At 41.4% G+C, this 26607-nt stretch overlaps 1 protein-coding gene across 2 annotated transcripts in view; it reads right to left on the bottom strand.

Annotated features, from left to right (window-relative positions):
* The window catches only part of Myh10 (myosin heavy chain 10), a 140259-nt gene that overhangs the window by 32979 nt on the left and 80673 nt on the right, over window positions 1-26607 (bottom strand). Inside the window, exons 13-24 of one of the 2 annotated variants that reach the window (XM_026390474.2) lie at window positions 25819-25992; window positions 21883-22056; window positions 21508-21622; window positions 16833-16895; window positions 7819-8012; window positions 7605-7726; window positions 6042-6111; window positions 5794-5954; window positions 5029-5137; window positions 4793-4924; window positions 3640-3846; window positions 278-415 (exon numbers count right to left, since the gene is read on the bottom strand). In XM_026390474.2, the coding sequence (XP_026246259.1) occupies window positions 278-415; window positions 3640-3846; window positions 4793-4924; window positions 5029-5137; window positions 5794-5954; window positions 6042-6111; window positions 7605-7726; window positions 7819-8012; window positions 16833-16895; window positions 21508-21622; window positions 21883-22056; window positions 25819-25992 (1659 nt within the window). The remainder of the gene's footprint in view (window positions 1-277; window positions 416-3639; window positions 3847-4792; window positions 4925-5028; window positions 5138-5793; window positions 5955-6041; window positions 6112-7604; window positions 7727-7818; window positions 8013-16832; window positions 16896-21507; window positions 21623-21882; window positions 22057-25818; window positions 25993-26607) is intronic. The other variant, XM_026390473.2, reaches the window with a different exon arrangement.

Here is a 26607-nt window from a genome sequence, read left to right as displayed (position 1 = left end):
ACTTGGGCTGGCACAGCTGGGAGCAACTCAGCAGTGAGTGCTTAACATGTATGAAATGCCTGAGTTAATAGTGTAAAAGATTATAGGGATACTTGGTGGATTTAAAAAGCTAAGGAGTGCCTGTATCTTTAGAGATCTAGACAGGTTGAGACACAGAAAATTATATAAATGGACCTAAAATCTTGGGAATTTTGTTTGAGGCCACGTTTGTTAAGTTTGGTATCAACACAGATGCATTCAGGATCCTGAAGTCTGCTCTTCATGAAAACAGTCTTACTTTGATAAACTTGGAGTTTTGGTCCTCTAGAAGCAGAATTTCCTCTTCCATCTTCTTGATTTTAGCCTCAGCTGTCACCTTCTCTAGCTGCAGCTTCTGCCGAGCCCCTTCCTCTTCATCCAGCTGCTCCTCCAGGTCCTGGCAAAGAAGAACCATGGTCAGTCTCCCCATTTCTTTCACCACAGCCAACCACGTTAGATGTACTACAATGAAATACTTGCATTTGATGATATTTTTAAAAATAATTTTATTTATTTATTTTAATGTGGTGCTGAGGATCGAACCCAGGGCCTTGCATGTGTGAGGCAAGCACTCTACCGCTGAGCCACAACCCCAACCCTCTCCAATGACATTTTAAAGTGAGAGACATTTCTACCTTCTACAAGTACAAACTGGGTCGATCCTTTTGGAAGCCAACAAGGCAAAGTATAACAAGCTTTGAAAATGGGCACTTTGTTTTTCAATGGAGCATTCCATTTAAATATCAATTTCAGGAAATTGTCAGATTAGATTTATATAAAAAGATGTACAGTGAAGTGTTATTTGTAACGCTGAGGTATTATGGACTTGCTACAAATGGAAAAACATCTAGTAATTAAAATTCATATTTTCAATAATAATTAGTAATGCAAGGAAATATGAACAATACAATTAATACACATATTTAACTTGGTTGACTTCAACTATACATGTTCATCCAGAGAGGAAAGAGAGATGAAAACAATGATTTAAATAGTACTGCAGGCCAGTGAGAAATTAACTCTATTCAGATACGCCTAACGCTATATGAGCAAGTCACAAAACTGAGTGGAAGCCTGGGATTTCCACTTATTTTTCTTATAACCTGCTTGTCTTCATTTCACTCGATACAATATTGTATATGATGAATATCTGTTAGTGAACAGGATGGTACATGCAAAGTGATAGATAGCCAGTTCAGCAAACTTTCAAATTAACTCTGGCTAAATCATTTGTTCATGATTAATTTTAGAATGAAATACTTAGAAAAGGATTTAAAAAAAAAAAAAGAGATGATCTTTGTATGGAAAACTTCAATCATGCATTTTAGCACATGGAGGAGCATAAGCCCCCCACAGTATGCATCACCCCCACCTTAACAAGTGTCAACTCATGGTCCTTCTGTTTTGCTAAAACTCCACCTTTTCCCTTCTCATACTGGCTTATTCTGAAGCAAATTCCAGAACATCCTATTTTACCTGAAAAACCTTCATGCTGAATCTTTATAAGATTAAGACCATTTAAAAAATGTTCATTTCAATCAAAATGCAAATCCATCTCACATGTTGTGATTGACATGTCTCCTAAGACTCTTAATTTCTAGGTTCTCCTACACTTTTTCTCTCCCTCTCCAGGTTATTTTCGTATAGTTTCTAGCAGCTTGGATTCTGCTAACTGCATTCCTGTAGCATAACAGTATGTTCAGTATAATTTCAAAATGAATCCATATGTATCTACATATTTATCTGTTGAAAAAAATGAAAGGAAAAATAATATGAAGATGATTAGGTGGAGGAAATCCTAAGTACTATTTTAAGCTTTTGGGGTTTTCTACAATAATAATTTATTAATATTTATTAAAATCATAAAATTAAATTTAAAAAACCAAATCAAACAAAACAGTTCTGGCTGAAAAGGGAGATCACAAATCACTCAAAGTCTCACATTTGAGGGAAAAATGGCAAGGGGCCACTAAGGTGGGGTGTTCCTAGGCTCGTGAGATTAATATAGAACCTCTGATATTCCATAAGAGAAAAACAAAAAAACCCTATACTTGATAATTTAATAATGCTATAAATAGTTTTACAATGTGTTTGAATGAATTTCATGTCACAAAACCAGCCAATAAATTAAGATAACTGCAAAAAACTAGAACTTTAAGAGAGTCTGGTAAAAGAATGTGAAGAAGTCGTGAAGAAACCATACAAAATGGAAAGCAAACTCTGCTTCTACAAGGACATACTTGTATTCTAACCAGAGAAATGCAAGCATTTCATGTATAGTGGTTAAAGCCTGGAGTTAAAAGTGAGGTTAAGGAGACTAGAGATGAATTTTGGTGTCCTTTCCCTACATAAGTAAAATACTACTGAAATGAGCCAGTGCTCTTAAACAGAAAGAAAACCACAACTTTTAATGATACCATCAGGGATGACTCACTGTGGTTAGTGTAAATTCTTCTAGATCTTCCAGATGTTCCCATAAAAACTCAAATCTTTTTTTTTTTTTTTTTGGTACTGAGTATTGAACTCAGGGGCACTCAACCACTGAGCCATGTCCCCAGGTCTATTTTGTATTTTATTTAGAGACATGGTCTCACTGAGTTGCTTAGCACCTTGCCATTGCTGAGGCTGGCTTTGAACTCGTGATCCTCCTGCCTCAACATCCTGAGCCACTGGGATTATAGGCATGTGCCACTGCCCTTAGCCTGATTTATCTTTTCAATAAAACATTAGAATTAATCTGTTTCTAAATGAATTCCTAATTCTACCAATTCCTATAATTAAAATTGCTAGATTAAAGAATATGCTCTTTTTTTTTTTCACTTATAGCTTTTGTCATATTCTACTAACCTGTGGTGGGATATTTGAAAGTTGTTTGTGTTGAATAGGAAGACAGATCAAGTGTATGATTTACTGTATGGGGTGTTTATTAAGAAAATAATATAATATTGTTTGTGGTTTTGACAAATCTCTGAATTGTTTGTGCTATGCCAAGATAAGCTATGGGGTTAGAAAAATATTAAGGATGATATATTCTGGGAACAAAGAAGGGTGGAACAGGATCCATGAAAAACTGGTGGCAGATGATGAAACTTGACGTTGTCAGGTATGATATTGTGTGTGGTGGTGGGAGACAGGAGTTAACAGTGGTAGGTGTGTCCTAGAATATGGACAAAATAGCTATTTTTGTATCATTTGTCTGGGTGCTTCATGTCACTATAGGTTATATTTCACAAAGAAAGGACCATGGATGGGCTGATTCACCCTCCTTCAGTGCTGAGCACTTCTTAGGAACCAAGCCCTTAGCAAAAGCCTATCTAATGAATGGAGTCAGCAGAATTATTGACAATATAAAGAACCAGTTAGGTCATCTACAGAATGCTACAGACCTTGGGAAGCGTGTCACTTTGAATGTCTTGGCAGGCTGTAAGATGCCACATGGGAACATAAAAAGGATTCCTATTCAAAATAATAAATCTATGTTCAAAGAAAATCTTTTGTTAGAGACGTGCTTCAAAGATTGAGTAAGCACAACCAAGAATCTTATCACTTAATGATCACAAGAAACCAAACACACAGCTTCAAATCCAGTTATACTTCTAACTAAAAACTATTTATAAGTACCTGGATGTGTGCTTGCATTTTTTTCTTTTCATTTTGAAGGATCTGGTTTCTCTCTTCTTCTTCTTCCACCCTGGACTCCAGGTCATGGAGAATTTCCTCCAATTCCTGCTTTTTGGCAGCAAGTCTTGCTCTCATCTCTTCTGCTTCGGCAAAGAGCTCAGTTTCAGCTTGTAGTTGTTCTGCAAGGATATTCTTCTCTTCTAGAAGCTGCAATCACAACACAGGGACTAGTACTACAATTTACCCCCAGTGAACACCACGATGTTCACCACGGTTTCAGTGGTCAGTGCACATCACCAAAGAAAATGAGAGTTAAAAATATATAACATCACTAAAAAATAAAACCAATTAAAAAAAATATATATATAAAACATCACTGGTATAATTTTCAAATATGTTTTTGGCAATAGTAAAATAAGCTAGATAAAAACTTTTTGGTTGTTCCTGTTACACCAGCTTATCCTGAACAATATCATAATAAGTTCATGTCATTTTAAGAATTGTAGTAATTCTATTAAAGTCAGTTACAAGGGATCATATGAATAGGAAAGGGAAGATATCTTATAAAACTCATGGTGCCTACTAAAGCCTATCTAATATCAAGTGATATTCTTGGCCTTTAATGTTAGTATATTTGGCCTTGAATGCTACAGTTCTATTATTATCATCCACAGACATTTCCTGAGCCTCTGCTTTGTCCATAAAGAGTAATTGCCTGCAAAGGGACAGTGATTCAAGACCCCTGTCACTGGAAAAGACGTAGGCACAGGCCTTGTACTCAGCCATCTCATCCTTTCGCTTCTGTTTCTCCCAGACATGGGAAGGCCACAGGACTGAAAGCCTCAACTAAAAAGGGTATTAAATACATGCTTAATGGCAAACACAATCATCGGTGTATGCAGAGAACAAGAAATGCCATAATATGGGAGGTAAGGTTGATTTTAACTTATAGAAATCTAAAAGGCCAGGCATAATGTATCTGTTAACTCTATTCTGAAAACGTGTCTGGTTTAAAAGTGAGTGAAAACATCTCTCAGAAAATAAGATGACATGGTAGGAGAGCTATTTACTCATCACTAAATGCATGCGAGATGTTGTGCGTGGAGGACCCAGGCCGACCCGGCAGCGGTGAGTGCTGAAGTCATGCCCTCACCTGTTGGTGCTTCCTCTCCATCTCCTCAAGCTCCCCTTCCACCTTCGTCTGCTTCTCCTTCACCTTCAACAGCTCTTCATCTTTGGCCTGAAGTTCTTCCTCCTGGCGAGTCACTTGTAGGAGAGGCTTCACCTGTAACCAAATTAATCAGTTTATCATCCTGTTTCTGCCAGGCGTCTTACTGATGTAGCTCTGCTGTGCAGGAAGGGGTCTGGAGAGACGCAGGCACAGCCCACCTTTGTGAACACCCGCCACCACTGCCAGTGCCGCAGCTTCAGATACGCCGCACAGTTCCGCTGCAAGACCTTTAAGGCACTTAGTTGTTGCTGCTTCTTGGCAAAGGCCCTGAAGAACAGGAAGAAAAACTATGTGAAGAAAACCAGGTTTTAAGAGCTGTTGTCATGCGAAGACCTTCTAACAGCAGACGCTCCTATCTGGCTAGTCAGGGGGTCCCAAGTCAGGTCCTTATGTGAGATACTCAAGGAAGTGGGACCGGGCCTGGCAATCATCCAACTCAGTGGCTTGCCTGGCCCACCTCAGGCATCTGTCACTGATTCCTGCACCTGCCTCATGGATGCTACCCTGCACATCCATCCTCCTCCTGTCATCCACGCACACACACGTGAGTTCACTCCTGGATTGGAATAAACCTATTTTCCTGAGGCCGTGAAGACAGTATGATGACAGAAGGTCCCTCATCTTAACTTCGCTGGTAGTCACTCCCTCTTCTATAATTCATGGAGCCAGCCTTCTGATCCTTGAGATTTGGGCCTCAGAAAAGGTTTCTCTGAGGACCTCAGCTGAAACAAGACTTTTAATCCATTGTTTTATGTCTTGGCCCCTCTGTGTTTCCTAAGTGTGACACGTGGCTATTCAGAACATCTCTTGGCTTACTGGGTGCTCTCTCCCACCAGAAAGCAACTTCCATGAAGACAGAGACTTTTTACTATTTCTCCTGCACCCTTGCATCTGTGGCAAGTGAGTTTAAATCAGCCACTTACTTTCTGGCCAAGTAACCTCTGCAGACAGCCTGGAAGAAGATAATGATGTCGGTGATTTTCAAATCTCTTTCTTCCTCCAAGTGTGCCAAAACTCCTGCTCTGAAGAATATCTTGCTCTGTCCAATTCTATACAGGTTTGGGTCCAATTCCAAAGCCCGGATCTAAGAGAGATAGAGTCTGTTTATTTTTTGCTGAAGAAAAGATTATACTAATAGTTGACAAGCCAGAAAAAATCCCAAAAAGCTTACCATTCGCTCACAGGCCTGTTTGCCATCCATGAAACCTTTAGGAATAGCATTGGGAGTTAGGATCTCGTATCTGTAAGAAAAATTCCAAAAAAGATCTTCTGTAGAAATCTGTGAACATACTTATTTACTGTGAGTTTTGCTCTAACAGGCAATAAAATGATTACACAAATTAAGGGCAAAGAAAGAAATGGGCAAGTGATAACCTGAGGTTCTTTGCAGAGTTAATTTCTATTTCTTATCATAAGAAGCAAAGGAAAAATGAGATTAATTCTCCCAGATCAAAGTCTAGGTTTAGAAGGGTGTGGCAAAGGGGAATCAAAAGCATGTTATTTAAAAAACTTTTCAGTTTTCTTCATCTGAAGATAAATTTTCAAAAACATCTTTAAGATGCAAAGAGAATCTGGCTGTTTATACTTTAGATTCTAGTCAATTTGTAGGCATTGATTAGATAACAGAAAAGGTTGTAAGGGCAATGTCTATGGGCTTCTATTGAGAACACCAGAAGATATCAGGTGGCAGTCAACACAGCACAGGTCTGGTGCACCTTGCTGCATAAAATCCTACCTCAACCACAAAAGCTTTAAGGCAAAGTCAGGGGATAGATTAAAGGATGAATCCTGACTATTAACTTGGTATGTCCCCTTCTTCTCCTATTAATAAAAGTTGAAAATCTTTCAGAGTGTTTGTCATATAGTGGGGGCCATAAGAGTGGCTTTCTGGAGAACACATAAGGGTTTGGAGGAGCTTCTCAAGTTGATTCTATCTGGAACGGTGGGAGAAGGGACAGAAGGCCCTTTTGACTTGGCAACCCCATTTCTTTCTTGGAAACAACAAAAGCTGCCATAATTTGAAATTTAATTTCAAGGAAATAAAAAAATGGGAAAAGTGATTAAGTACCGAGGAAAATTATCAAACAAAATGTGAAAATAACTACTGCTCATCACATTTGTATCCATTTCTATTGCACACTGATCAACGTCTTCCTTTTTTTTTTCTTAATTATTTTGTAATCTACCCTATACCGTTCTCTATTCTAAAGGACAGTAATGATGTGTGCACATATGCAAGAAAAAATACATACACAGACACACACATGTGCAGATAGTCACTGAAAAAAGATGGACCAAAACATCCCAAAATGTTTTCAAGAATCATTCCTGGATGACTTTTATTTACTGTTTACTTCTCTTTCACTTTCAAATTTTCTTAAAAGGAACTTACATTACTCATCTATTTAAAAATATCTGTTTCAAAGTAACTTTAAATTTCAGGGAGAATCGTCTGAATGAGTAAACTATAGTTTATAGCTCTTTACATTGACCTCACAGCTGACTTCAAGGCTCTGTGCACAGAATGTCTCTGCAGCAACCACAGCAGTTCCTAACATCCTGCCTTTCCATCAAGTAGGCACTCAATTTTCCTAGCTATACATTGTCCTTTTGCTATAAGGAAATGAAAACTATCCAGGGAACAAGGAAAACAGTTTCCTCATTAAATTATCATTTTCATTCATATTAAGATAAGCTTTGATACATACGGAAAAAAGGTAAAAGTCAGCAATACCTCTGTCTGAATTCCTGGAAAACTATCCGGTTGGGGAACCCCTGGCGACAGATCCTGATCCCTTCCAGGACACCATTACAGCGAAGCTGATCTAGCACTAGGTGCGGATCCAGTTTTCCAGCCTAATCAAGCAAACAATAGTTTTCTAGTTTAATCTTCATCACCTGACTTCCATTAACTTGAAACGCTAGCGTATGTTTTGCCTCGTACGTACCCGCTTCTCATGATTCGGAATGATGCAGCGAACAAAATTAGGATTGGTGTTTCGGAGAGTTGCCATCAGCTTGGTGAGGGATTCTTTGTAGAGCTGCCCGACGGTACGAAACATGCCCTTCTTGGTTTTATATGCAGAGCCAAAAGCTGTCTCAGTCATACCAGTGACTTGATCCAGACCCACAATACGGTCCACTGGTGAGAAGAGAAAACAAATGGAATCTGAGCCAAATCTGACTCTTTGGAAGGGAAAGAAAAGACACAGTGATAGTGTAGCAGCACAAGCTTTGTGAACAAATGATAAGAGGTGCCATATAGGTAAGGCGGTCAGCATAATTAAGACACTGCGCAAGCCGTGGAACTAACAGCCACACACTTATATGGCGGGATATCGCAGTGCGTCACAAGTCCAACTCCCACACACCGCAGGTGCCTCCCGCTGCGCTAGCCTCGGGAACTGGCTGGCTTTGCTAACAGTCTGCCTGCTACATTTGCAAGTATTTGGTCAATGAAAGGTCATTGGCTGGCATTATTGATACACAAACTGATATTGTAAAAAAGTCTCAAAATAAGAAATGGCTCATCAAATACACATAAAAACTTGTGACTGTATAAATCCACTGAATGACTCTGCTTGGGGACCAGAGACCAGGGTTATCTCTTATTAGATTTTCAGTAATTAGAGCCATTTGAGTTTCAGGAACAGATGCAGGAAGATGAGATGACAGCAGTTTGGATTTTGAGCAATGAGTAAACTTCAGCTATCGCCTTAAAGTATGAGTAATACTTACAGGGGCACAAACAAAATGAGAAGAAAAACTTTTCTGAAAAGAACTAATGCCTAAGCGTCCTATCTGGATAATAGCTAGCCTTCTCAGACATTCCTCTCCTACTCAAGCAGTTGATATCTGTATGTTATCCACAGATCCAACACTTCTAATGGTGAGGTTATAAAGAGTGCACCCGCCACTGGTACATTTGGTGCATAATGTGCATGTGCCCTCATTAAAAAAACAAAACAAGAACAAAACCAAAAAACCCTGTTAAAATGAATGAAACACAATGCTGAAATATTTTTAAAGCAATCAGAATACCAACTGACCTGCCCTTATTAATGCTTCCCTCAACTCTAACAGCTGCCTCATTTCTTTCTGTTTCTTGTAACAGAGGCACGTGGGGACCGGACTTTATGTGTAAGATCTCATATGATTCTAGATTTTCAGTGAGTTTTTATAGAAGTGGAAGTAAAGTACCTGCTCAGGCTAACTGGTCTGGAATGGAAATTGGAGAGGGTGGGTTGGAGAAAGCTGTGTAGTTTCAGGCCCGGGCACACAAGCTCCCAGTGAAGCCACCAGACTGAAGGGCAGGGGACAAACCTTGTGCCTGTGCACTGGAGTTCATCCACCATCTACCTCAGAGGCCCCTTTCTTTCCCTCTCCATTCTTCAACCTCTCCATCTTCACTCGCCCTATCAGAAACAGCACCAAGCCCCACCTCTGGATGCCATGAACAATTGTACTTCCCTTGCCCTTGCTTGGGCCCAATTCCCTTTCTAACTGCTCAGAGCCCAGCTTCTCTCGAGGAGTTCACAGGCTTGCCACTCCACATCTTCCCCCATGCACTTCCGCCATGTTGGCCAACTGGGCTCTAGCCCAGCTGCCTCCCCTCCTGCCCAGTGCTGCCTAGGGTGATGACACACCTATTGCCCTCTGGCGCTTATTTTATTTGACCCTGGTACCCTGACCTGTTAGCGTCACAGCAGCATTGTAAGACTCTCCCCAGCTGTTGGACTTACGACCCTCGGCTTCGTCAGCACCCTATCTTCTGCCAGTTCCTTCAGTCTCAATGTCCTTGAGGACTTTTCTCCCACTTTTCCTTACAACTGTGGGACTCTCTAGAGACCCAAACTCAAGCCACTTGAAATCCTTCTAGAATATGATAAGATACAAGCACAGATATTGACCCTCTGCTTTTCTCAAGTCATATTCTCAGCCTAAGAGATCTCTTGACTCTAATCAGACAGACCTGACTACCCAGCACTGTGCCAGGCACCTGCATTCTCCTCTCACAGGTGCCTCTGCCTTCTTCAGATCCCTGTGAAATGCTGCTTGTGTCTGCTTTTCCTCAACACTGCATTCTTGCTCCCAGAATGGCATCTGGCACTAACATGCGTGGTATAAGTTAGTGCAAATGTGAAGTAGACATAAAATATATTTCAGCCACAAATAGAAATGCACCAAAGAAAAGAACAGGATGCTGTGAGAGAACCGAGTGGTCCAGATCTCTCTGAGGAGATGCCATTTAATATCTAAAGATTAAGAACCAGCCAGTGAGAAAGACCATCCCAGTGGGTAGAAGCAGCACGAGGGAAAGTCCAGGTCCAGAAAGAAGTGAAGGGAGGCCATTGCCAGGGCGACGTGAGCAGTGAGCCAGTCCTCTGGCTGCTATGGCAGAGTCTCGCAGTCTCTAGCCTGCGAGAAAACTAGTGAGATTAAAGAGGAGGTGAACAGAGAAGAAAGATTCAAGACATATTCTGGAGGGAGGATGCATTTGCTTTTCTGATTTTCTGGCTCTGCAAGGGAAGATAGAAATTTCAAGAACAGCTTCCGGGATTCTGGCTTGAGGCAAATAAGTGGCTGGTGGTTGAGACAGGGAGAGAGGTGGGTCTGTGGCTGGGAAACGCACTCTCCATCACAGTGGAGGTGAGCAGCCGAGGTGTGGCTCAGTGGCAGAGTGCTTGCCTAGAGTGTGTGAGGCAGTGGGTTCGATTCTCAGCACTGCATATAAATAAATAAACAAAATAAAGGTTCATCGACGCCCCCTCTCCCCCCAAAAAAAGTGGAGGTGAGATACCAGAGACAAGCTGAATGCTGTAGCCTGCTTCTATGAAGAGAAGTCTGAGCCAGAAAGGTAAATTAGGGAGTGTTGGCTTATAGACACTATTTAAAGTTACAGGACTGGATAAGCTACCTGAAGGGAGAATAGAAAAAGAGGTGAGGTCTGGGAGCGAGCGTCAGGACTTGGTAGGGGAGACAGTGCCAGAGAAAGAGGAAGAGGGGTGCCCTGGCTGTGCCCTTCCTTCCAACCTGGATTCTGCATGTCTTCTTATTACTTCCTTCCTCTTGCCCCCCATTTCATCCTCTGTCCCTGGATGCCACACTGTTCCTTCCATTTATACCTGTTGTCCCAGTGTAATGATTAATAGCCATTTCTAAAAGACGAAGCTGAAATTAAATTCCTGAAATTTCTACACAGCCTTTCGGATATGGTTCAAATAATTTAGCTTAGTGACACAGCACAGTGATGAACTCGACCCAGAGTCAGAAACACCTGCCAGCCCATGAGCTGTGTGGTCTGGAGGCAAATCTCCCAATGTCTCCAAGTCTCAGTTCCTCCCTGTGAAATGGAGCCAGAGACTTCTACGCAGAGAGCGGGGAGAATCCGCACAACATGCAAGAGCTCAGTAGCAGCGTCTCTTGCCACTTTCCCATACAACCCCCAACTCCAGCAAATTGGTTGTACGTCCCCTAAGATGCAGCAACTTTCCATTCCGTCCTTTTGTCTCTGCCAACACCTTCCAGACATCTTGGCAAGCTCTTCAATAATTTTAAGTTGCCATTCCTGTACCTAACCTTAGGATTAAACCCAAGGCCCTGCCCATGCTAGGTAAGCGATCTACCAGAGCTACATCCCCAGGCTTTTTAATTTTACTTTGAGACAGGGTTTTGGTAAGTTACTCAGGGTGGCCTTGAACTTGCAATCCTCCTGCTTCAGCCTCCTGAGTAGCTAGGATTATAGGCCTGCAGTACCACAGTGGCAATCATCTAAGAAGTCTTCTTAGTCTCTGGTTCCCTACAAGCCTAAATAGGCCACTCCCTCCTGAGCTTCAGATTGCCTAAGGACAGATACCTGGGACAAACTTCCACATTATTCCTTGCATCTTCTTGGCCAGACCAAGCTCCCCAGGGGATGTTTCCCCAGTATCTCACACTTAGGGACTGGGAGCTGTTCCTATGGTCCCTCTGACCCTGACAATCAGCTAAGATGACCACTACTACCTCCCCAACCACCCTGCACTGGGTAAAGCATGGTGCTTGGCACCCAGTGGCTATTTAATAAGTAGTTGCTGAAGAAACACCAAGTTTACCAAAAGAATGAATGACTACCACCACCAAAGAGAAAAGAGCACTGGATTCACTTTGCAGGATGTTGACCTATAAGGGCATTTCTTGCACACCACATGCTGCCAATGTCCAACACCGCCATTCCATTAGAAAAAAGTGAGCAAAATAAACCTGATTTTCAAGTTTAATTTTAATAAGAGTAATTGAAAACTAAATGTTCAGATTCTTTAAAAAAGAGAATGATTTGAACTTGTTATTATTTTTAATTTGAAATTTCAAACTCAGTGAAAATCTACTAATAAGCAAAACCATCTTGTGGGTAATAGAGAAACGCTTTGGGAAATTTATTAAATGATTTGGGCCAAAATGATATAAAAGTATGACTACATTTCAAAATCAAGACCCAGAATAGCTGCTATTTTAAGAGTATTTTCTTGGGGAAAAATGGTTAGAGTAGGAAGCAAGGAATCTGCAGCAATTCTGCTCCTTTGGGATCTAACACAGCCCAAGCCCCAGGGTGTTTCACAGTCACTGGCTCAGTGTGAGACGGGCTTGGTCATCATCCCACCACAAACTCTTCTCCTTCGGGTATCTGGAAAGCTTGGTGAGGGCTGCTGGTGGGCATTTAAATTATTTGCTTTCCCAGATGCCTGCAAAGAATTAAAAGTATTTTGCACTGACATTTTATTATTCTATAAAAATTTCAATAGTCAGACTTTAGATGCTTAAACATCCGTTTAACAGAGAAAATGGAATGTGTCATTTATGTCATTACAAAGCTACCATAAATGGTTTTTATATGAGGGATATTATTGTCTGCTGCAGGAATTCTTAATGGCTGTTCTTCTAGGGGACAATCTAGGAGACAGGAGGAAGATGAGATTTTTATGTTCTTCAAACCCAGCCCAAATACTACTGTCACTAAACTTAATTTGAAATATTTAAGCCAGATAGCCAGAATTCTAACTAGTATAGCTGGAAACCAGGAGTGGGCCGTTTACTTTATTGTTAATTTCAACAGCCTCCACAGGCAGCACAGTCCCAGGCTCTCAGTACTCATTTCAACAAGTTAAGACTGTGTCACTCTAACAGACAAAAATGTTACTAACAGTTAAAACCATGTACGGAAAGAAATATTAAATTGCTCTGAATTCCTAGAAACAATCTTAATGTCAAATGGTGTCTCCATAATGTTTCCATAATAACAACTTTAAAACCATTATACAAAGGCTGTTACAACCAGTCTCTTACAGTCATTGGAAATTATTCCAGGAAGTCCAGAGGTTGATTTGAGGAGAAAGCAATCTTTCTTATCCCAAGCACCAGCAATAAGCTGAACTTCCCTTCCCCATGGAGGTTTCCCCATCTCCTTCAGAAGCCCAAGGTGTCTGGCAAACAGGAAGCCCCTCTTCCTCCGAGGGTGGCTGCTGCACCATTGTCCTTGCTTCCCTGGCAAATTCCTATCCCAAACATCTTAATATTGGCAGCCCAGCATGACTACCTATCAGCTGGGCCATGGGACACTGTGCATAAAAGCAGACTTGCCTTAAACAAAAACCAAGGAAATAAACATTGAGTGTCTCTGTTTTTCATAATTACAACAGCAACAGCCACAAGGGTGCCAGCAGCAGCTGCAGGCATCGCCATGGCAATAGCGACTCCCCAACACCTCGTATGCTGCACATCCCCCACATCAGGTGCAGGCTGATGAGGACCCCGAAAGCCCGGAGTCATCATCCCCACTTAACCTCAGGAACGCCAAATGCTACTTCTTCTTGAGTGCCCATTTACTGGTAAGACTCAAGATAAAAAAAAAATATGAAAGAATAGACTACACGGCAACAACAGCAAAATTTCATCCGTTGAAGATGACGACACTTTAAGCATAAAATTGTATCAGGCTCAAACCACAGATCCTAAGAGAGTACTTTATTTCTATAGCCCATAATTCTATGGCTGCCATTTTATCAGTCATGTTGCTTTATTCTAAGTGGAACAGCCTTTAACGTCTTATGGGATTAAAAAAAGACTGCTTCAAAGCTTTTGAAGTCAGAACATCCTCACTGCTAGGTTTTAAGCCTGGCTACCACATAAGTCTTTCCTCTCAATTATGGTGAGCAGATAGGTAAGAGTCCAGTGGAGATCACAGGAAGAAGGAAGCCCTGGAAGAGCTGTGACACTGGACAAGCCCTCCAGGGTTGGGGACCAGCCCCTTCCTTAACAGTCTTAAGTTAATTGCTGCTCCCTCATTTCAAGGGCTAATTCTATGAAAGACTGAGAAAGGGATGGGGGACCTACAATAAAAACCTGTTTCCTGGCTCTTCTTACATTTTCTTTCATGGTACTGTTTCAGCTCTGTCAGCTGCGATCTAGCAATGTGAGGGTTCAAAGAGCCCAAATGGTGTCACTCTGTGAAGGAAACTGCAGGTTCAAGCCAGCATTAGGGCAGATAGGAACATAATTGTCCCTCCAGGCTGGTTTGGGTCAGGTCTAAAAGCCACTTGACAGTTCTCTAACCCTTTAAGTCCAAAAGCCTGACTAACTTTGAAGTTGGAATCCCTCTTTCCTACTTAAGTCTGCTTGCATTCTCCATGACTGGAGAAACAGATGTAAAAGAAAACAGTGCTTGACATTACAGCAGAAACCTGTGGGACCTCCACATTCTGCTGCTAGGGATGGATCCTCTTCTCCTCTGCTCCTTTCTCATCTGCACCTGTCCTTTGATGCTTTTGAAAGCTCTACCTCAGTTTCTCATTTTTATCCTCAAAAGCCTACATGCTCTTCAATTTCCCAACATTACAAATGTGCCCAGCAGCACAGGGTCCATAACAGCGTTGTGTGACTTCCTTAAATAGATGCTCACTAAAGGTCAGCTTGTCATAGGCAATCACAAAATCTGTCCCCAGGAACCTCCTCATCCACTATTTCCTGAGAAAACACTGAAAATATTAATATCCTATATTTTCAATATCCTAAACCTCTTACACTTTCCCTGGGGTCTCTTGAACCCATAAACACATAATGAAGAGAGAAAGAATTGCTATAGAACTACTGTACACAACTTTACAGACTATATTTGGCCATGGTAGATGGACAGGCCTCTAAGGAGAAGAAGAGATTAAGACCCTTCATAATTGGTTCATCCAGGTAACTCAACCAAAGGTCACGTCACAGAGAGACAGAGCCAGGGACATCTTTAGCACCAAGGTAAGAATGTGTGTGACTCTGTGTGTGTGTGTGTCGGGGAGGGGAGGGTGCTTACTTCCTGTTTTCTCATTACAATGAAATCATCCAAGAGTGGCTCTGTACTGAATCCTGCTGGTACAGAAAAATGCCTGGTCTATGCACCCAAAGATCATGGTTGCACAGGAGCCTCTGTACTGTAGGGGGAGGAAAGGCCGGGGTGGGGGTTTTAGGGGAAACTGCTGGGTGTGAAAAGTGGGAATGGGATTGTCACCCCTCCCACCCAGCAATTTTCTCACAGACTCATTCATGGTGTGCCTCCTTTGTACCAGTTACTGGGAAATGACAGAGAGCAACAGGCCCTGCTCTCAAAGACCTCACAATCTGGAATTCTCTCACAAGATTAGAAATCCAAAAGTGGGACAGAAAATTAATCTCAAGAGGCCACTCTACTTTGGGAGAAAGTCCAAGAGCTTAGGCACTGACCTTTTGACAAAGCACAAGTCCTAGGCAGACCAGAAGCTGAGAGCTAGTGCTCAGCGCTCTCTCTCTTTCCACTTCCTCTCCATCGTTGGTGCTCCCTAAGGCCCAAGGTAACTGAGTTTGCAGGTTTCTTTCTTTGGGGTTCTGTGCAATTTTCATTTCAGCTCAAATTTTCTTTGGCATGATCTATCCTCCCCTCCCACACCAAGCTTGCACTCTATATGTCTCTCACAGTATCTGAGCTAGAATTTATGGCAGGAATCTTAGTTGGACTAAATTAGGCACAGTCATTTAACATTTTCAAAAATAACCCTGGAGAAGGATTTAGATAACAATATTATCATGTTCTAAAATTCATAAGGGAAATTTTTATAAGATGAATTTGGCTTTTTCTTTGAATTCTGCTACTTGCCAATTTTACTTAAAATTGGAAAGCTGGGTGACTTTCATTTTATATTGGGCTTTTGGGGGGCCCTCTAGCCATCACTGGTATATATTTTAAAACAGGACTGAGAACTCAAATTACAAAGCTGAAACATTTGGACCTCAATTTCAAGTTCAAAGTATAAATTCTACCAACACCCTACTCCATCTTAGTCTTGAGCTACACATATCAAATCTTGTAGACAGGTTCAATGCCCCCAGTTACAAAGATGAGTCCAACTAACTAGATATGCATACCAATTCCAAATCAAAGGTTTAACAAGGCCAATATACCTGAGATAAATATGTAATTATTTGTTCACAAAATGGTAGAGACTTAAAAAGAGAAAACCAAAACCAAAACCAAAAAACTCCTCCTTGGAATTCCTTAAGAGTTAAAATTTAAAGGTGACTCAAAGACAAAGGAGATGTCATTTGGCAGATCAATGCCTTACAATTCCCTTGGAGGACTGTGTATCAAAATGGTGCTATTGGAAAAAGGTAGTGACGTACCTTTTAATATGCAATGCTACAAGTGCTATGCATAAAATAAGAAGCAATGTAGAGGCAGTAGCAATTGAATTGTTTATGCACTCAAACAGTTGCCTTGAAGTGTAATAAAACTGAGCATGAAATGAAAGGTTCATGCAGCCTATGAGCAAAACAAAAACAGAAACCCCAACCCCAACCCCAACCCCCCAGTGTACCCTGCCCTCCCCAGCCACCCTGCCAGCCCTCCCCAAGTTTGCTCTGTGGGCTTAAAACCCTTCTGTTTTGGAGGCTACAGGCTGTATACATTCACCTGGTGGCTCATGAAGACCAGAAACACTGTCATAGAAAGAAGCTCTCTGAATATTCTGAATCTCTAAAGCAGAGAAACAGTAAAAACAGGAGGACAGAAGAGCAAATACACAAACACTTCAGTTAGTGTGAAAGACATTTGACATCACAAGTAAACTGAAACTGGGCTACAGAAGCAGCCAGTCCAGGGCAAATCCCATGCAAACATTACTGGTTAGAGAATTTGCACATTTGGACAAAGTTCTTTATAAAATAAATTTAAACTGAATCAAAGAGCATATTCTCAACTGTAGGTGTGAGCATCATATCATATTGATGTTCAATGATTACCCCAGGTAAGTGCTGGAGGACAGTTAAGAATAATAAGGTACGAGTTGAGCTATCTATCATAAAAAGATCTTGCAATTAATAAATCAGGACAAGACTGCAGTTAAGTTAGAGCACTGTGGTCAAAGTAAATATTAATGGGTTTCATATTGCTGTGAAATTTTAGTTCCAATACAGATTTTGGAAACATAATGTACTTCAAATACAAATTCCTAAAAGATCAGTAGCTACCATTAAAGATAACAAAATTCAAGTTCTGTTGCTGCAAAATGTAAAATAATTTCAAATCCTAAGAAATCAATCATGAAAATACCCAAAGTGGAAAATTGACATGAAAATGCAAGCGTTAGTTTTCTTTCAGAAGTGGCAAGAAATCCTTTGTACTGGTAGAGAGATCCCAAACGTCTTTTAGCAAAAAGTGGGGCACTAAGAATCTCTAGGGCAGGGCTGCCACCAATACATCTTATTCCTCCTGGTTTGGCCTTGAGAAAACTCTGTAAACCCTAACACAAACTGGATTTAAACACAAGAGGTCTTATACTCAAGGCACTGTGTCCACAGGCAAGCTGTATACATATATCATATCTCCATCCATTCATGGTCAACTTGTCATTTTTCTGCATTTGCAATTCAGTGGCTATGAAAAGAGGTAACTAATTAGATGTTAATCAAGTGTTTTTCCAGGGTTCTTTTTTCTTTTCTTTCTTTTTTTTTTTTTCATGGTACTGAGGATTTAACTGGGGTGCTTTACCACTGAGCTATATCCCCAGTTCTTTTTATTTTGTATTTTGAGACAGGGTCTCACCAAGTTGCTTAGGGCCTCACTAAGTTGCTGAGGTTGGCCACAAACTTGTAATCCTCCTGTCTCAGCCTCCAGAGCCACTGGAATTATAGGCAACTAGGGCTATTTTCTTTTCCTAGAAAAAAACTTCCCATTATCCTCAAAGATCTATTTCTACATTCTGTGTGAGCAATCAGGAATCTTTCTATCTTGAACCCAAATCCTTTTCTGAGCCTGCCACTGATCTTGCATATGAAACATACAGTCTTCAAACTTGGACAATGTGGTACTGCCTCTCCACCTGCCCTCACCCTAGAGAACAGCACCCTATTCTCTAGTGATTGACCTCTCAGATCTTCTCTGCCACTCAGATTCAACAGGCTGTCTACCCAGGCTGTTGGGAGACAGAATTATCTGCTAAAAGGGGCATTATCAGGAGTGCAAACACACAGGACTGTTCCAGAGCAAAAGCTAGCAGAGACAGATCAAACCTGGGACAGGTGGGACAAACCTGGGACACCTCTTGGCCTGTTCTAACAAGAGTGGCCAAACACACTCTCAACCTACATAACTATAGCAAAGCAAGGGCTATAAACAGGGCTACAAAAAGTGTGCTGCCTGTGAAGTTAGAGCTGTAGACAAGTACAGATGAACAGGGCTGAAGGGGCTCAGCAACACGGCCAGAGTTTCACCTAAGCATTTTGTAATTTAATAACTTTCCTGTACCTATTAAATAGAAATCACAGGTAAGGAATCTCCAGACCTGGTCTTCACTGTAAGACTTGTCATCTGTGATCAGGAATCAGAACTCACTGTTTCAGCCTCCCACATCTCACCTAAACCCTGACCCGCTGCTGCCCAAGACCTCTCCAGTATCTGGGGATGACCTAAGACTAACAGAGAAGAATGGAAGGAGGACACCTAAGAAGGTGGGAGCCAGCTGAAGATGAGTGCAGTCCTATTACAGCATCTGGGTCTACCTGGACTCCTCACTGCAGCACAAGCTCTCGGAGGGCAGGGGACACACCTTTTGTTGCTTCCAGATCTATCCCACAGACACATGAGAAGCCCCTGATGAGGTTTGCAGTTATAGGACTGGGGCTCCAAGTGTGTATTTCATTCAAAAATGGTTTTTGCTTAAGAAACACAATGTCAGAACATGTGTGTAAACCTAGGCCCCAATTTCCTTTATTAAACTGTCAGTGTTTCCCAAATATCTTGTTTTGCTTTGAAAGAAAGAGAAAATCAGGTTTGGAGGCTTCCGTGGGGAAATCCCCCTTCCCCAGACCTGCCTTCCAGGCCCACTATTGTCCTCAGTCACCTCCCTCACACTCCTGACCTCCAGAATCTCTCACCAACCTACCAGCAAGCCAGTGCCCACTTGACTTGTTATAGTTCAGACTGTGAACAAACCTACTCATGCTCTATTCATTAAAGTCCAAACTCCCCTCCAGCTGGGCCATCAGGCTGCCTCAGGATTGAGCCTGGCCCCAACCATCTCCCCAGCCTTGCTTTCTGACCACTCTCCCTTTCTGCCCCAGCTCTACAATGAAGCCAAAACGGATGTTCCTCCTGAGAGGTGGATCCCTCTATGCCCTTCTCCACCCCACACCAACTTCACTCACAAAAACCCTCTCCTAGATCCTTAGCCCTGGATGAGTTAGTTCATGTAAGTCTTTTTATCTGCAAATGCTGAAGGCATGTTCAGGATATAAAAGCTTAAAAATTAGTGCTAAAACCACCGTGTGGCACTCAGTAAGTGCTCAGAACGTGTTAGCTTTCATCATTTAATCAATAAGTTGTTATCCTTGAAGGACAAAGAAAAATGCATCCTCTTTTATGATGTTTTACTGTAGCACCCCAGGAAAAGAAGAGTTGCTTCCTCTGATGCAAATTCCTAAAAACTCTGTACCATTCACACAGCATTGATCTCAGATATCTCTGGCACTCAGTAGTTTGTGTGTGTATCCCCCTTCCTTTTGCTGTGTTCTGAGACCTGGAAAGAGCACCAGGAGGGGACTGAATGAGCACGGTGCACTTTGTGACTGACAGTGTCCACCACTCACAATTGAATGGACTCCCAAGGGAACAAAATTGCACCCCTCTCTCCTTTGTGAAACATTTCCCATCTGCATGGCAACTTGCCAGTGCTCATCTTTCTGTAATGACCTGAGCTCAATCTTTTTTCTCTACTCTAGTCCCAGTTTCTCAGATCCCACACCAACACTCTCTGGCAACACAGTCAAGAGCGGGACCACTCTGAAGGCCCTGCAAATTCTTTCTGTTTTCTGAGACAGTATCTTGCCATGTTGCCCAGACTGGCCTTAAACCCTGACTTAAGCAATCCTCCTGCTTCAGCCTCCCAAGTGCTGGGACTAGAGATGCATGTCCTGTCTTGCTTGGGTCCTGCAAATTCTGCCCAAGGGCCTGGCAATTCTTCTCTGTCTTCAGGTAGTATCCCTTGACTGACTAGATCATTGCAAATGACACTGTGCATCTAGAAGCCAGTTGAAGACTTTCATTTAAAGGTATAAAGATGAAAAACTTCCATTTTACTTATCAGAAAGTTAACCTTTCCCCCAGAATCCTTTTAATATAGTCTCGGGCATAGTCTCTTCCCAGGACATGTACATGCATGTGTGCACTGCACCCCACCCTGCAGGCTCCCTTACCTGCACCTGACCTGATGTGCATGATCATTCTTCTCCCTTTCTCTGCATTCACTCTTCTCTCTTTCTTTTGCCCCAACTACCCTGACCCCTCTTATTTATACTTTTTGTGTTTCTTTCCCTTGATCTCTCAGAAGACAGCTAGACTCCTAGGTCTTGAGATGCTATAGAGAAAACAGAAGTGAGACAGTTCCAAACATGCTTGGCCTCAAGGCCTGGTGGAGGCAGTTCCAGGGCCAAGGTCCTACATGGCCTGAGGCCAAGCAAAGAGGTAGGACAGAACCAGAGTGAGGTGCAGCAGCAAGAGCTAAGCTCTAAGAGATGATGTGTTCCTTCTTTGTGTACAGACACACAGGCTTTTTGTTTTTCTGGTACTAGTAAATCTGATCTATGATAAATGTCACCAAAAATCTTCACCTGAAGTTCATGTACATAAAAAAAACTATGAGGACTAATGGAAATAAAAGAAAATGATTTATATGCAGGGTATTGGGAGACTTCATTCACCAGCCTCCGTGGCGGGAGTGGCAATGATGGAGGATGCAGCTTGGCAGACCTGTACACATTGGGAAATGGCACATGCAGGGCTTCTCTGTATTGTGTCCCTGTGCCCTCAGTTTATAGCTGAATTGTCACTGGAGAGCCTGAGGCATAGTGTAGTTCTTTATTCCTGTACTCCCCACAGCATCTGACCAAGAAGGCAGATGTCTTATTCATTTCTTAACCCAAGTATCTTAAAATGGGTAACTTCCGATATAACGGCAGCCCTGCTCTAGCGAAAGATGTTAAAGTAAGAAAAAAAAATGTTTATACACATATATATGAAAAAGAATCATCAACAAATCTTAACTATAAAAGATTCCAGCCAAGCTTAATTATAAACATAAGTACATCCTTACCGTCCTTCCAAAGCTCTGCCACGAATCTATCCGATGACTGGTGTAGAAGGGTGGCCACGTTGTCATTCAGAGGGTCCATGTTCTTCATCAGCCACTCGTCGGCCTTATAGTCCACCTACCCGTACCAAAGCCATATGTGGTGAAATGGAAAACACAAAACCAAACACAAGAACAAAAACCTTCTTAAGCTTTCATCAAAAGTCTTCACAGAACAACTGAAAAAACTGGATTGTCTCAAAGGCAAGCCAACTGTTAAAATATATACCATATACAGTGTTTGTGAATGTCTGTCGACACCTTTGTTACACCTTCATAAAACGCAGCAACAGAAAACAGTGATTTAAATTGAGTTATCCAGCATAAGGACTCTCTTACCTTCCCAGCATAATGTATAATGCAAAAGTCAGCTTTGTCTTTCAGTTGCCGAGGTTTCTGGAACTTGGAGTGGGAACCCTGCTCTTGAACCAATTTTTCAACAAAGGTTTTGTCTGTGGCTTTAGGGAACCAGCACTCTTCATCCAGAAGGGCCAGGACACCTGGAGGGTTAGCCTGATGATGAGAGGCAGCAATAAAGGACAAGGTTTGCATGTCACATGCCATTGGGTTGACAGCTTATCTTTCAAAGCCATTAGAGTTTTACGCAGATCTGTGAAAAACTACTGCTAGTATAGAAAGTAAATGTACAAACCATAACAAGTTTATAATTCAAACATGGAGATCTCAAACTGCTAAGTACCAACAAGAGAATGGGTAACTTCTCTAGCCAACTTTCAAATTTGTAAATTTTAAGTAAACTAATTCCAAATAAATGGCCCATAAAAGCAGCAAATAAAGAAGCCAAAAAGGAACTGGGAGGTGGCTGTAGAGATGAAATTAATTGTTTACATTCAATGACTGGTGGATATATTATTATAAAATCTCAACCAACTGTTTCAGGCATTACACATCTTAAGCAATCTAAGTTTTTGTTTAAGTGATGATGAAATAAAGTATATTGTTTCATACTTGGTAAACTATTTAAAAGTATTATTAAGTAGAGTACATGGAGAGTGATAAAATGAACATATAAAGCAATTGATGAATTAGCAGACTTTGAGAGCCTACTTTATGTCACTCACTTATGAGCTCACTGGAAAGAGGTCTCAGTGAGTCCACAAAGTTACAAAGCAAATTACTGGCAGCCAGGGGTTGGGAGGAGAATGGAGACTGATGGCTAATGGCTATGGGGCTTTTGGGGGAAAGGTGATGAAAATATTGTAGAATTAGCATAGAAGGCTCCAATCTTATGCTATGTGAGTTGTGTCTCAATTAAAAAATAAGGTGATCTATGCCATCCACAATAGAACTCGGGCCAGTTCTAGGACATATCCATAAAATCAGCTTTTTAGAAGAAAACTCAAATATCAGTTTTCTTTAACACACAGGCCATTATCTTTTTTTTAAAAGAATTTTTAAAAATATTTTATTTTTTAGTTATCAGCGGACACAACATCTTTTTGTTTGTATGTGGTGCTGAGGATCGAACCCAGGCCGCACGCATGCCAGGCGAGCGCGCTACCGCTTGAGCCACATCCCCAGCCCGGCCATTATCTTTACTGGGGAACAGCTAGCTATCTATACAAGTACTATTTTAAAAACAAAGTAAAGGTTAGAATGTGGGTGGAGAAAGGTGAAGGTGGATTCCAAAGCCAGAAGGTAGAAGCTGGGAGAATCCTTCTGCAGTGAGACCTTAGCCCACGGCTCCTTCACCTGAAAGAACTTTTGGGGTTTCAGATCAGCTAAAAGAAGATGATAATCAGAAGCAACAAGAATTAGGTAATCCAGAGGAGCCAGGGCTCAGAGTGGCAGGTGGGTCAATCTCCCCGCATCACCTGACAGATGTGAGTAAGAAAGTGCCACACTAATATTAAGATAACCAAAACATCTGTCCTTCTACAGAGATTTTTACATTTCTATTCCCATTTAGTGAAAACATTCCTGAATTCTGACACGAAATCCAAATACGATTTAATTTTTTTCTAAATGACTCAGTGACAGCATGATTACAAAGAACCGTTAATAAGTCTCATTTTTTTTTTCTTCAATGTCAAAATCTCTTCTCACGTCTTTTAATTGGGTATTTCTAAAGAACTATAAGTTCAGGAATCTATGTTTTTGTAAAATGGTCAAGAGGTTTGTAAAAAGCTTTTGAACCCCAAGGCTCACAGGCTTCCACCCATCTCCAAGCCAGGTGTGACTGGAACACTTTTTTTTATTTATTTTTAATTCATTAATTTATTTTGGGGTATTGGGGATTGAACCCAGGGGCAATTTACCACGGAGCTAAGTCCCCAGCCCTTTTTATTTCTTTTCTCAGTAAGTTGCTGAGGCCGGTCTCGACTTGTGATCTTCCTGTCTCAGCTTCCTGAGCTGCAAGGATTATAGGCATGTGCCATGGTGCCTGGCTCCAGAACACTTTTAAAGGTATTCTTCTTCAAGAAAATACTGCAACCACTCTCCCTTTCTCTCTCTTTTTTTAGTGGGGTGGGGTGGGGTGCAGTGGTACTGGGAATTTAACCCAGGTTCTCCTCCATTCTAAAGCATAAGTGCAGGGACACCATCAAGGCAGTCTTAAAATGTAGGCCTTTGAGTGCCACAAGGACACACAGATATAAACACCTCAAATAACATCGATAATAATGTCAACAGTGCTAACACAAAATATTTCATTCCCTTATTGTTACAAATTTCCAAACAAATTTCTTGGTGATTTTCTGGCAACAGAGCAGCAATGAAATGTGCTTGTGTGGATGTGAAAGCTAACTGGAAATTACTGCAAGTATGCTGTGTTACCTCCAAAAGATGCAACAAGCTACCCAGCCATCCTTACCACTACAGGTAATTTGAGATTTCTGCTCTAAACATGTAGCTCAAGTGCCTTAAAAAGTAAAATGATTCCTTATGTAGGTAATGTGCCAAATGAAAATTATCTGTTGCATTCCTTAAACCCACATATCTAATGTACTAGGACTACATCTTCAGTGGAGTGAATGTCTTCTAGGTTCCTCCTCTTCCTAACTTGCCACTGCAGGGACTATGCCATCCAAGATCTCCAGACAGTGGGCCTCAACCATCTTCAAACAAGGACTCCGGGCAGCAAGCAGAGACTGCATAACAAGAAAAAGAACTGCTTTTCTCAGTAAGTTGCTGAAGCTGGTCCCCTGTTAGGGGAGACCTTGGGATTGTTGTTGCAATAGGCCTACTTTAGTAGTGCTAGAACTTTATGTAAATTATGGGTATTAATGCAAGAGGCTCTAGGTTAGAACCCTAATACTGGGGCTGGGAGGGATATCTCAGCCTTAATTACACATTAGTTTTTTTTTTCTCTATGTTTTGACAGATACTAGAATAAAATAAGCAAAACCAATATTATGGTGAGTAAAATATAACACCAGAAAGCCAGGTATGGTGGTGCACTCTTATAATCCCAGCTACTCAGGAGGCCGAGGTAGGAGGATGACAAGTTGGAGTCCAGCCTGGGCAACTTAGTGAAACCCTGTTTTAAAAAATAAATTAAAAAAACAAAACAAAACAACTATCTGCCAGGAAATACATAGCCAGATCATTACTATTTGTTCACAATCACATGGAGTAGTTCAAAAAGCAAATGAACTATGTATAGTTCTATGTGCTTTTACATGACGCTAAAATTCTGATGCGCTAAGATTGCTACTAAAAATACATCTGCCAAAAGGCCCCCTCTTTCCCCCCAAAACCACCCAAGACTTCAAATTTTAAAAACCTGCCCAAAGAAAAACATCTCTGTACTTACAAGGACAAACTTTTGTTGTGTAGAAAATGGATTGACACGACATGGCTTACTCCCAGCTAAGTGTATGTCCCTGAATTACCTAAGATGACGGGAGACAGGGGAGGCACCACTACCAGGGACCTCTGCCACCCATGAAGACCACACTACATTATTCAACACAACTATACATGTGAGGATAGGAACAAAGCTGAAAGGAAAGATAACGGAAGGGTTTTATTGGGATGTCACTTACTTTTAAATAGGATATTTTATCCCAGCATCACCTTCCTAGAAAGGTTAGATTATTATTATTTATTAGTAGGAGTATGTGTGGGGTTGTGGGGGGCCTTGTGCATGCTAGGTAAGCCTCTACCACTAAGCTACATGCCCAGGTGAACATTTAGATTGAAAAACTACTTTAACACTGATGAGGATAATTTCTATCTTGGATTATGCCAAGAACAAAATTTAAGGCCCTGCTTGAACAGGATCTAGAAGCCAAAGAGTGAGGGCACACTTACGGGCCTCTCTATCAGGTCGATGCACGGCTGCAGATCCAGCCCGAAGTCGATGAAGTTCCACTCGATGCCCTCGCGCTGGTACTCCTCCTGCTCCAGCACAAACATGGTGTGGTTGAACAGCTGCTGCAGCTTCTCGTTGGTGTAGTTGATACACAGTTGTTCAAAGGAGTTCAGCTACAGATGTTGAAAGTCATTGTCCACACATGGGGAGGGAGAGAAGATGGGAATAATTATCTAGTTACCCAAAAAGTTCATTGGAAGTTATCAGGTATCCATGATATTATTGGTTCTAGCTGATGAATCAGTACTGTCCCGTTCTACCCTTCAGTGAGGATGTGGGCTCCAGAGTGAGGTAAGAAATAAATCATCTAAGAATCGTCTTTACTTCCCAGGGCTGCTGCTGGGAGCTCAGACTGGTCTGATACAAAGAGCGCTGAGGAAGGGTAAAGATCTGGGTTAATCTATGCAAGTACTTCTCTTATTCAATGTGTGACCTTTGCCAATATCCAAAGTGACATAGCACTGCTCTCATTAAGTGAATCTGAACATCTTTCATTTGTTACAGTCACTTCTGTTCTTCCTCTGTGAACTCTGCCCATTTTTCTATTGTGCTGATGGGTGGATGAATGGACAGATGGGTGAATTTAATAAGTATAATTTTATAAGTATAAAATTATAATATATATTAAAATTATATAATAATATATAATTAAAATTATAACTTTATAATTTTAATAAGTATAATTTTGAGTAATCATCCTACATACCCTAAGTATACAGCCCTTTCTC

Source organism: Urocitellus parryii, chromosome 7, assembly GCF_045843805.1.
Source record: "Urocitellus parryii isolate mUroPar1 chromosome 7, mUroPar1.hap1, whole genome shotgun sequence".
Lineage (NCBI taxonomy): Eukaryota > Metazoa > Chordata > Mammalia > Rodentia > Sciuridae > Urocitellus > Urocitellus parryii.
Note: the sequence above shows the minus strand (reverse complement) of the source record. Positions and strands in the feature narration are given on the sequence as shown.